The sequence below is a fragment of the Aegilops tauschii genome, chromosome 7 (genome assembly GCF_002575655.3).
Source record: "Aegilops tauschii subsp. strangulata cultivar AL8/78 chromosome 7, Aet v6.0, whole genome shotgun sequence".
NCBI lineage: Eukaryota > Viridiplantae > Streptophyta > Magnoliopsida > Poales > Poaceae > Aegilops > Aegilops tauschii.
The window spans coordinates 547,757,232-547,769,603 of NC_053041.3; the positions used below are offsets into that span (position 1 = coordinate 547,757,232).

At 48.0% G+C, this 12,372-nt stretch overlaps 1 protein-coding gene across 1 annotated transcript; it reads left to right on the plus strand.

Moving 5' to 3' along the window:
* Positions 1–1,758: 1,758 nt before the first annotated feature.
* Positions 1,759–12,372, plus strand: LOC109738205 (probable high-affinity nitrate transporter 2.4). The gene is made up of 2 exons (XM_040394634.3): positions 1,759–3,093; positions 11,995–12,372. The coding sequence occupies exons 1-2, from the start codon at positions 1,922–1,924 to the stop codon at positions 12,272–12,274; spliced, it is 1,452 nt and encodes a 483-aa protein (XP_040250568.1). The 5' UTR covers positions 1,759–1,921; the 3' UTR covers positions 12,275–12,372.

A 12,372-nucleotide genomic window follows, 5' to 3' on the forward strand; every position in this document is an offset into this window, starting at 1 on the left:
AAGACAAGACGTTGTACGATCCAAAACCCTAAGCTTCTTGGGCCCTAAAACCTAAAGCTAAAACGATCCACACGCGCGTGGTCCGGCGCCCCCCCCCCCCCCCCCCTCTCACAACTGACGACCAAAACTCTCCTGTGGCGGCGGCTAGGTTTTGTTAGAGGAGGAAAACTAAACCTATAGAAAAAAGAGACCCGCCAGCTAAGAAAAGACCCTGTGAGGCCGGGAATACGTATGTATAGAATGCACCGATAGCGGTTTACAATTCGATCTGGTAGAAATCTTATTATTACGCCAACCAACCTGATATTGGATGGTTAGGAGGACTGTGGTATCCCCAGTCCACTAGGGTTCAAATCCTGGTGCTTGCATTTATCCGAATTTATTTCAGGATTTCCGGCGATACGCTTTCAGTGGGAAGAGACGTTCCCGTCACTACGAGGCGCCTACCGTGACTTCGTAAAATCTCACGATTACATGCCGGCTCCAGTCTCTCGAAGGTGCTCATAAAGGTAGGAAGTGCATGTATGTGTTCATAGGAATGAGTGTATGCGCGTATATGTAAGCGTTTGCATTTGTACTGTGTTAAAGAAAAATCTTGTTACTACACGTCAGAGATGGTCGCGCGTGGACACTGCTGGTCCCACCGCAGATTTTAAGCTGGTGGCGGAGAGCGAGCGCGGGCCCATCACCTATGCTCATGGACCGCCTCGTGTCGACTCTTTGCTGGGTGGCGATGTTAATTAAATTGAAGGATAACTACGTAATGCAGTACTTTTTTGCGGGGTACGTAATGCAGTTTGGACTAGCTGAAGAACCCGACAAATCACTAACTTTTACAGCTGGTTCACTGATCGCCTAAACCTTGCAAACACAGAAACTACCTTGGATTAAGTTTAAGTTCGCGAAATTCTTGTTTCTTGCTATACTACAAATGTATAGGCAGTGAGCGCAACTAAACTATGATAGTACAGGCGTATGTATACTGCAGCTACGAGCCTCTGAGCACCGCTAAATCTAGGGTTTGCATGCATGCTAGCTACATGTACTGGTATATATGCGTACATTTCGGGCGTCTAGTAGCTCTGTAAATCTAATCAAGTGTTTTCTTCAAATTAAAAAGAATACCGAGAGTTTGATGTATGTGTACGCGTTTATGCATTTTTAATGCTAAACTCAAAATGAAATTAATATATAGGTCGCCAAATCCCGCTATGGCGTTAAATTTGGAGTTCTTTAACGTTCCACGGAGCCGTTCAATTGCCTTATTCTCACCTTTTGCTATTGATATACATGTTGCATTGATGCAAAGCTTACTTACCGAATTAAAGATGTTTGATTAGTGCTCGTTTTTTTATGTCTGAACATGGTATGTCAAGCATATGTGATATATAGTGTATAGGATACCTGATTGAATGATGCCTATTTCTACAATTTTTTCATAATTTTATAAAATGTTAAATGGTTTTACGTTCGGTGTAGCTTCGCTGCAACTTTTAATAGCTTCTGACTCTGACGGGCTTCGCTAAATAGGCACATTTTCATCCAAGCTTTAGACTGATAGCGACGCTATGCGCGCGTTAATCACAACTCTCCCTCTTGGAGCCACCCGGGAGCCTCTCCTCTCGTGCATGCGGCGCCCTGCATGCACCCCCGTTCCATTCCACCACCTTCCCAGCTGCCACCCACTCTCCCGTCGCGTCGTGGCCGCTCCTTTCCTTCCCGCTATTTAAACCACACACACTTACCCAAATCTAAACCCCCCGCCTCATTGGCTAGCCAGTAGCAGCCTAGTACTACAACTGCAAGGTCGGCCTAGAGGGTCAAGAGATCGTTCGATCACACACTGACCGATCGATCACTGCGACTGCGTGCCTGTTCGATCGGCGCCTAGCTCGGTCTAAGGCTCTAAGCAGAAGCAAGCATGGTCACCATGGGCAAGAAGGTAGACCAAGAACAGAGCTACTACAGCGACTGGGCGCACATCGACCACGGCGTCGACGCCGACGGCCGCGCCACGGAGCTGCGGCCGCTGGCGCTGTCACGGCCGCACACGCAGGCGTTCCACCTCGCCTGGCTCTCCCTCTTCGCCTGCTTCTTCGCCGCCTTCGCCGCGCCGCCCATCCTCCCGGCGCTGCGCCCGGCGCTCGTCCTCGCGCCCTCCGACGCCTCCGCGGCCGCCGTCGCCTCGCTCTCCGCCGCCCTCGTCGGGCGCCTCGCCATGGGCCCCGCCTGCGACCTCCTCGGCCCGCGCCGGGCGTCCGGGGTCGCCAGCCTCGTCTGCGCGCTCGCGCTCGCCCTTGCCGCCGTGTACGCGTCCTCGCCCGCGGGCTTCGTCGCGCTGCGCTTCTGTGCGGGCCTCTCGCTCTCCAACTTCGTCGCCAACCAGCACTGGATGTCCCGCATCTTCGCGCCCTCCGGCGTCGGCCTCGCCAACGCCGTGGCCGCGGGCTGGGCCAACGTCGGCAGCGCCGCCGCGCAGGTCGTCATGCCGCTCGCCTACGACCTCATCGTGCTCCGCCTCGGCGTGCCCATCACCGTCGCGTGGCGCGTCGCCTACCTTATCCCGTGCGCAATGCTCATCGCCACCGGCCTCGCCGTGCTCGCCTTCCCATACGATCTCCCGAGCGGCTGCACCTACGCTGGAGGCGCCAAAGGGGAGGGCTTCTGGAAGGTGGTGCGAGGAGGAGTCTCCGACTATCGGGCGTGGGTGCTGGCGCTCACCTACGGCTACTGCTACGGCGTGGAGCTCATCATGGAGAACGTGGCCGCCGACTTCTTCCGCAGGCGGTTCCGGCTGCCCATGGAGGCTGCGGGCGCCGCCGCGGCATGCTTCGGCGTGATGAACACCGTGGCGCGGCCGGCGGGAGGGGTAGCGTCCGACGTGGTTGGAAGGCGTTTCGGTATGCGGGGGAGGCTGTGGGCGTTGTGGGCCGTGCAGAGCACCGGTGCGGTCCTCTGCGTTATGGTCGGCAGGATGGGCGCCACGGAGGCTCCGTCGCTGGCGGCCACGATGGCGGTGATGGTGGCGTGCGGGGCGTTCGTGCAGGCCGCCTCGGGGCTTACCTTCGGCATCGTTCCCTTTGTCTCCAAGAGGTAAAGAAAATCTTCCGCTTAATCCTTAATCAAATCCCTACATATAATTAGCTACACAGTAGTATCATTTAGCTTGTTTATAATTATGAAATATTTATGGTTATAATGTTTTATGTGTGCATCGTACACTTACATATACTCCATATAGTTACGTTTGTATACTCCCTCTGTAAATAAAGTACAGTAATACGGAGTATAAGATATTTTAAACCACTATTTCCGCAAATAATAATAATATTTTAAACCACTAAATATGGCAATTAAGCAACCTCAAAACAATAACAAAAATATACAAGTTGCCAACGGATGAAAGGACGAAGCTGCTAGCTACCTATCGTGAGATGAAAGGTGTTGAGTACTTGACTAGCTAGCAACGCCTGAACCACGAGTTAGCTAGGAGGATTCGCGCCGACGACAAGCTTCTTGTGGATCTAAAAGAATCTAAAACAGAATCCTTGTGTAGGAGTAGCATAGTGTCGCTGACGTCGACGTTGCTTTCTTGCATTTATTCAAAGATAGCAACGGGCGGAGATTCCTGGTAAACTTAGTTGAAATCCCATTTATAAACAGAAAGAGGCGCGCCTTGTTGCGTAAGGTGTGGTGCACATATATGATCATGCTTGACCAGTAAGAGATCTACCATGCATGTATGTGGAGGCCGGCAATCAAGGAGTCGCTGTTTTGTTTTAGACCATGTGCACCTACAGAGCTAATATAAGGTCTCCTTTTCTGGAAGAGGATTTGTATCACTGGGGTGCTCCGCCCCTTATATGAACATTAAGTTAAAAAAATACCACGAAATTTGAAAAAAAATTGGGATTTTGGATATCAAACATCGTTGTTCAATCTATTTTCGTGTGAAATTTCGTGGAACAATCACGGATAGAAAAAAGCCCTTTAGTCCCGGTTCGCAACAGCCTTTAGTCCCGGCTGTGCAACCGGGACTAAATATGCGCGACTAAAGACCCCCTCCTTTAGTCGCGCCTCTTACGGACCGCGACTAAAGGCTTTAGTCCCGGTTCTTGTGGCTGACCGGGACTAAAGGCCCGTCCACGTGGGCGCCAGTGGTCCGTCGGGGCGGAGGACCTTTAGTCCCGGTTCTCGTGGCCAACCGGGACTAAAGGCCTCCTCCGCAGGTTTAGGGTTTTAGCCCCCCTAAACCTGGTTTCTTTTTAGTTTGGAGTGTTTTATTTCTTTTATATTTTATTTTGTGTTTTATTTTAATTTTGATGAAGTTTCAGTACACATATTCTACGCTACTATATACATGCATATGAAATTTCAAACAAGAAGAATTCAAGAGGAATATATAATATATATTCAATCTCGGGTGACCATATACAACTTCGAACAAGTTTCCATACACAATTAGGATGGATGACCATATACAACTTCGAACAAGTTTCAATCTCGGGTATGCATATAAATTTCTTCATCCTCGGTATAGTGTTCTCCTTTAGGATTGATGACTTCCCTCATGAAAAATCCTGCTAATTCTTCTTGAATTGGTCGGAAGCGAGCTTCTGGACTAAGCCTCCTCCGCAAGTTATCCATCGCGTTCCGCACGCTATCCGATGCCTTCCGCTCAGAGGTGTGTCTCTGGATGTTCTCACAAACATAGTATCCACATAGATTGGTCCCCGGTGGCTGCTTATCCACATTAACTAACCTTCTGAAATCTAGCTCATGTTTGAATTCACCGACAATTTCTTCTGAGAACCGTCTCCAAACCCTACAGGGCAAAGAAAATTAAATGAACAAGGGAGTTATTAGTTACTTGATATTAGGAAATGAACGAAAGAGACCGATCGATATAGAGCTCAAATGATTGAAAATAATTACTTTTGCAGCATTTTTCTCATGTCGGCCCAACGCTTTGGATCCGAATCCATAGAGTCCATGATTAGAACTCTGGAGGTGTGAAGTTCAATATTTAGCAGAATCCAGTGAAACCTGCGGACACGTTACATGCACAGTCATGCATAACTCATCGATTAGACATACCATGCATGGAGTAAACAAAAGAGAATGGGCACAAGAGAGAAACACTCACCCAAAATGGTAAGGAAATAGAATATGACTTTTGAGTTGATGCTTTCTAAGAAACTTGTACAAGTCTTTCTCCACGTCTTCGGGGTGATGTTGTAACACATGTCCATTAACGATATGTGGGTCAATGAACCCAACATCATGGATGTTTCTTATTTTGCATTCCCAAATCTTCAATCTGCATAATAGCGTACGCAACAATATAGTTAGGACAATATATATATAGTGCAGGCAATGAAGAACGAGATGAGGTAGAAATAAATCACTTACAGAACGTAGCAACTCAGCATAGATTTGTCGAGGTCGCGCAGATTGAACAGCTGGAACAATTCACTCATATGAACTTGTACGGAGTATCGTTTGGTGTGATGCTCATCTGTAACATCCGCATAAACATATTCTTTGTCGGCCCATGTTATGAATTGCTTGTACCAACGTAGCAGATTTCGCATTTGTGGTGGTAGACTCTTTTTCCGCGCAGGCTCGACGAGAGGCCCATTCCGCACATATTGTAATGCTATCTCACATACTGGCGCATCCTCAAGGCCTAAGAAGGCACGAAGAGTCAAACCCATCTCGGACGCTTGTTTCATGGCACTCGCTACAGTCAATCCAAGTGCTGCCGCAGCTGCTATGATCTCGGGGTCCTCTTCCGGACCGGCTTTCACTATGAGCGGGGGGATCGATTGTTTCTTCTGCATCCCGAGCTGGTCAACTTGTTTCCCGCTTTTTTTACTTTCTTCTTTCTCCTCCTTCAATAGTTTTGCTTGCCTACGAAGTTCATGTCCATAGTCGTTAGGCATATTCAGCTCGGCTTGGGACGGTGTCGTCAAAAAATCCTTAGCCCACTTCTTTTGCTTCTCAGTGAATACTTGCTTGGGCTCAGGCTCTTTTATCGCCTTCATATCCGCCTTCCATTTCTCATAATCAGCAGACGTGGCCAATTTGGTTTCAGCTTCACTAAGTTCCCAAGGCCTTGGGAGGAGAGGCTTCAGTGATGGCTCCGGTACCCTTGTGGTCTTAGGTACATAAGGGTCCGGGTTAATAGTCTAGGAGCGGGTTTCCTTGCTGTCCGCCTGGTTCTGCTTCTTCGCCGGAGGTGGATTGGGGGGCGTCGTACCCGCCGGAGGAGGATTGGGGGGCGTCGTACCCGCCGGAGGTTGTGGATCAGGGGACGGCGTCGAATGGCGTGAAGGAGGTGTAGGTGAACCACCACGACCACCACCACCGCCACCACCGCCACCACCACCATCGGAGGGGGGTGGACTTGCTAGCCTTGGCGCCTCGCCTGGAAACACTATGTACTTCTTTTTCCATAGAATGAATTGGCGCTTGACATCTCCAAGTCTTCTCTCCCCTTCGGGTGTAGGCTTGTCAATCTCCAGGTCCTCAAACCCTTGGACTATGTCTTCCACCGTGACACGAGCATAGCCATATGCAATGGGGTTGTTGTGGTGGAGTGCTCCAGGTGTACAGGGTAAAGCACTGCCGCTAGCTACCTTCGTGGAAACGTTCCCCACGGGATAATGCAGATCACATTCTTTCATCTCCTTTACATCACCCACGGGGTAGTGAGGCTCCGGTGCACGAATCTCGATCATCGGTGCACTAGCACCAGGCGGGGCATCCGTGGAAGCCACGCTGCTTCTCCGCCGCTGGCTTCCGCGATCCGCTTCATGATCTTCATGCGGCTCTGCAGCCGATTTTTCTTTTACTAGTTCATGCACGGTCTGCTTCAACTCATGGAGTTCCGATGCAAACTTCGTCATAAGATCTGCATCCCGGTCCGTCTTTCTCTTACGGCTTCTGTAACAGTACGGGTCATTGTCCTGGGAAAACCCTACTTTCCACGGAACTTTGCCTTTGCCTCGTACACGTCCTCCGTGTTCATCATTCCCGAGGGCTGTTGTCAGTGCGTCTTTCTCTCTGTTGAACTTGATCAAGCCCTCTTGAGCTTGGGTCATTGCGTCAATAAGGGCTTGGGTGGGAGCAAACTGTCTCTGCCGGTGAACACACACCCCTGTCTCCGGGTCTAGCGATCCCCCATGCCCGTACCACCAGCTTTTGGCCCTTGGGTCCCATCCCTCTGTACCTAGAGGGATTCCTCGCACCCTCAGGTCCTCCTCCATCTTCTGCCACCTAGGCTCCGAAAGGCGGTATCCTCCTGGCCCCATAATATGATGGAACTTTTTCTTACTCGCATTATCCTTATTTTTTTTCGATATTTCCTTGAAATGCTCCGATTGCTTTTGCCTCACAAATTCTGGCCAATCATCTTTCAGTTTCTCATGTTGTCCATTGAAATCCGGAGTCTTGCCCTTGTTGACATAGTCACGGGTTAAATTTTTCTTGAAGTTCTGGAATGCTTCGCCCATCTTCTGAAGAGCGAACTCTTTAACTAGCCTCCTCCTCTGATGTCCACCCGGAACCTCGTTACCGAATTCATCGACTTTGTTGTATTCCGGAGGTAGAATGAAATGTTCCATAAGCTTTCTCCAGCAATCCTTTTTCGTTCTCTTGTCGACAAAACTGAAACCAAGACGTGCCTTCTTTGGCTCCTTCCATTCCTGGACGGTGATCGGGACGTTGTCTCTAACAACGACTCCGCATTGGTTGATAAACTTTGAGGTGTGCTGTAGGGGCTTGCCGGTTTCACTGACAAACTCAATGGCATATGTTTCTCCTGTTTTCATCGCCTTGGATTTGCCACGCTTTGTCGTACTCGATCCGGAGGGCTAAAAAAAGAAAGAGAGTCGCGCGCGTTAATACATATGTATTCACATTTATCTCGTACCCTTGGAAAATCGTTATAGTCGAAGATGGTTTCTTGGCCAACATGTACAGCTGATCTCCAACATCATTGTCATTCATTAAATGTTTTCGCAACCAACTGCCGAAAGTCTCCATGTGGGCCTTTCTAATCCAGGATTCAGGCTTCCCCGGGTTGTCCGAGCGTAAAATATTCTTGTGTTGCTCGAAGTACGGAGCCACAAAGCTGGAATTTTGCAGAACTGTGTGGTGTGCTTCAGTCATAGAATGACCGTCCATACATATCGTGGATTTCCTTCCGATCTTGCCTTTTCCACTTAGTCTCCCCTCGTGCCGCGATTGAGGAATACCAATCGGCTTAAGGTCAGGAACATAGTCAATACAGAACTCAATTACCTCCTCATTTCCATAGCCCTTGACGATGCTTCCTTCTGGCCTAGCACGGTTACGAACATATTTCTTTAATACTCCCATGAACTTCTCAAAGGGGAACATATTGTGTAGAAATACAGGACCGAGAATGGAAATCTCTTCGACTAGGTGGAGCAGGAGGTGCGTCATAATATCGAAGAAGGATGGTGGGAACACCAGCTCGAAACTGACAAGGCATTGGACCACATCGTTCTGTAACCGTGGTAGATCTTCTGGATTGATTACCTTCTGAGAGATTGCATTGAGGAATGCACATAGCTTCACAATGGCTACTCGAACATTTTCCGGTAGGAGCCCCCTCAAAGCAATCGGAAGCAATTGCGTCATAATCACGTGGCAGTCGTGAGACTTCAGGTTTTGGAACTTTTTCTCCGCCATGTTTATTATTCCCTTTATATTCGACGAGAAGCCAGACGGGACCTTCATACTGCTCAGGCATTCAAAAAAATGACCTTCTCTTCTTTGGTAAGAGCGTAGCTGGCACGACCTTGAAACCATTCCGGATGCCGGTCATCTGGGTCTTTCAAAAGTTGCTGGTCCTGCCGTGCTTCCTTTGTATCATTTGTCTTCCCATACACGCCCAAGAAGCTTAGCAGGTTCACGCAAATATTCTTCGTAACATGCATCACGTCGATTGCAGAGCGGACATCTAGGACTTTCCAATATTCTAGCTCCCAAAATATAGATTTCTTCTTCCACATGGGTGCGTGCCCGTCAACTCCCCGCGGAACTGATTGTCCGCCAGGACCCTTTCCAAAGATGACTTTCAAATCCTTGACCATATCAAATATCTCAGCACCAGTACGTTCCGCAGGCTTCGGCCGGTGATCTGCCTTGCCGTTGAAATGCTTGCCTTTCTTTCTTACGTTATGATTTCGGGGAAGAAATCGACGATGACCCAGGTACACGTTCTTCTTACAATTAACCAAACGTACACTTTCAGTCTCATGTAAGCAGTGCGTGCATGCATTGTATCCCTTATTTGTCTGTCCCGAAAGGTTACTGAGAGCAGGCTAATCATTGATGGTTACAAAAAGCAACGCTCGTAGGTCAAATTCCTCTCCTTTGTGCTCATCCCAGACACGTACACCAGGTCTGGCCCACAACTGTAAAAGTTCATCAACTAATGGCCTTAGGTACACATCGATGTCGTTCCCGGGTTGCTTTGGACCTTGGATGAGCACTGGCATCATAATGAACTTCCGCTTCATGCACAACCAAGGAGGAAGGTTGTAGATGCATAGAGTCACGGGCCAGGTGCTATGGCTGGAGCTCTGCTCGCCAAAAGGATTCATGCCATCAGTACTTAGACCAAATCTTATGTTCCTTGCGTCAGCTGCAAAATCTTTGAACACTCTGTCGATCTTTCTCCATTGCCTTCCATCAGCGGGGTGTCTCAACTCCCCGTCGGACTTACGGTCCTCTTTGTGCCATCGCAACGACTTGGCATGCTTTTTGTTCATGAACAGACGTTTCAACCGTGGTATTATAGGAGCATACCACATCACCTTGGCGGGAACCCTCTTCCTGGGTTTCTCGCCCTCAACATCGTCACCAGGGTCATCGCCTCTGATCTTATAACGCAATGCAGTGCATACAGGGCATTCATTCAAATTCTCGTATTCATCGCGGTAGAGGATGCAGTCGTTAATGCATGCATGTATCTTCAGAACCTCTAAACCAAGAGGGCAGACAACCTTCTTTGCTTCGTACGTACTGGCAGGCAACTCGTTATTCTTCGGAAACATATTCTTCAACATTTTCAACAAATTTTCAAATGATGAGTCACCTACACCTTCCTGTGCCTTCCATTTTAGCAAATCCAGTGTGCAGCCCAGCTTTTTCAGACTATTATCGCATCCTGGATACAACGACTTTTTGTGATCCTCTAACATGCGATCCAAATTCTCCCTATCCTTGTCAGTTTCGCAGCGTCTCCGTGCATCAGCAATGGTCCGACCAAGATCATCAGCGGGCTCATCATGTGCCTCTTCTTCACCTTCACCTAACCCTTCCCCACCTTCAGCATCATCCTCCATGAAAGTATCACCGAAATGATCATGATAGTTGTCATCGATATCATCCCCTTCTTCATCTTCTTCCATTGTAACCCCTCTTTCTCCATGCTTGGTCCAACAATTATAGCTTGGCATGAAACCGTGCCGAAGCAGGTGCATGTGAACGTCTCTTGAGGAGGAGTAACCCTTCTGATTCTTACAGACAGCACATGGACAAATAATAAAACCTTGCTGCTTGTTCGCATTTGCCACTACGAGGAAATCTTTCAAACCCGTAGTGAACTCGCCGGAGAGTCGGGGACCGTACATCCATTGCCGATTCATCTGCATTATTATTATATAAAGTATATAATTAACCATCATGCATTTGTTAAACTAACTAGCTAGAAATAATACAAATTAAACAATGAACTACACACATGTGTATTTTATCAATGACACATGAAAGGTTCAAGTTGCTAACCGCGATCGCGGAGGAAAAATAAATGAGAAAGCTCAAGTGTGGCTCGGACACTTCATATCATGTTTGTTTCAGGCTCTCGGGCATTTCATCGAACACCTTGTGTGCATAGGAGGAACCAAAAGCAAACCCACCACCCCCTTCTGAAAATTGTGAAGTGAGCTGAGTGAAGTGAAGTGAGCTGAGTCCTATATATAGGGATGGGCCTTTAGTCCCGGTTGGCCTGGCCAACCGCGACTAAAGGCCTTCGGGGACCTTTAGTCCCGGTTGGCCAGGCCAACCGGGACTAAAGCCCCTCCCGTCCGCCAGCTGTCGACCGAACGCGCTGGGCCCAGATAGTTGGTCGCGGGTCTCCTCCCGAACCGCGACTAAAGGCCCCTTTTGTCGCGGTTCGATTGTTTTGGGGACTAATGGGGGCGTATGGAAGCCTCTTTTTCTACTAGTGAATACTAGGAAACATATCCATGTTAAAAAAGACAAAAAATCCTATATATAAAAAAACTATTTGGATGGCTGTATTTCCTTTGCCATGTATACATATTCTGGTATTTTTTCACGAAACTTCACACGGGAATAGATTGGGCACCCAGGTTCGACATCGCCAATTTCCAGATTGTTTTGAATTTTTTGGTACTTTTAAATTTAATATTCATGTAGGGGTGTGGAGCACCCAGGAGCTCCTGTGCATTTCCCCTCCTTTTCTCGCAAAAATAAATAAATAAGGTCAGAACAACCAAGTTAAGATTATGATGCAGCAAATTATGACATAACTTGCTCAAGAAACCAACCAAAATTTCTATGTATTCATACAATAAGTGGGTAATCTAATATAACTAAGTGATCACCTTAATCTATTTCTCTTAGCGTGCAAACATGTCGCCTTAATGTGCAACTATGCAAGTGAAAGGTCCACGCAACATATAATGTTGCACACGAAAAGACTTAGTCATTTCCACTAGATTATGCAACTTCAGTCAGTAAATATTTTACGACTATACAATAATTCAAATACAATAGATTATATGCATGTTCAGTTTCTGTTCTCATACTGTTAATCAAAATATTCATGTTACATACAACAAAATTTCATTTAAAATATACTGCAGCCAATTCCTACAACAAGGCATCTGTTATCATCTAGTTAAAATGGATTTGGTGAATTAATCGATGCAGGTCGATGGGCGTGGTGTCTGGTATGACGGCGAGCGGCGGGGCTGTCGGCGCGATCGTGACAAACCGGTTGTTCTTCAGCAGCTCCAGGTACACGGTGGAGGAGGCCATCTCCTTCACCGGCCTCACCAGCCTCCTTTGCACTCTCCCTGTGGCGCTCATCTATTTCCCACGCTTGGGAGGAATGCTTTGCGGCCCCTCGGAATCTGACACCGTCGACCATGATGGTCACGACGACGACGATGATGTAAACAAGGATGATGATTACATGCTTCTAAAATGATGTGGCAGCTGGGTAGCTCAGCCTGTAAATATAAGGATAGCTGGATAGGTACATGCTTCTGAAATGGAAATGGAAATGGAAAGGAAAACTCCACACAA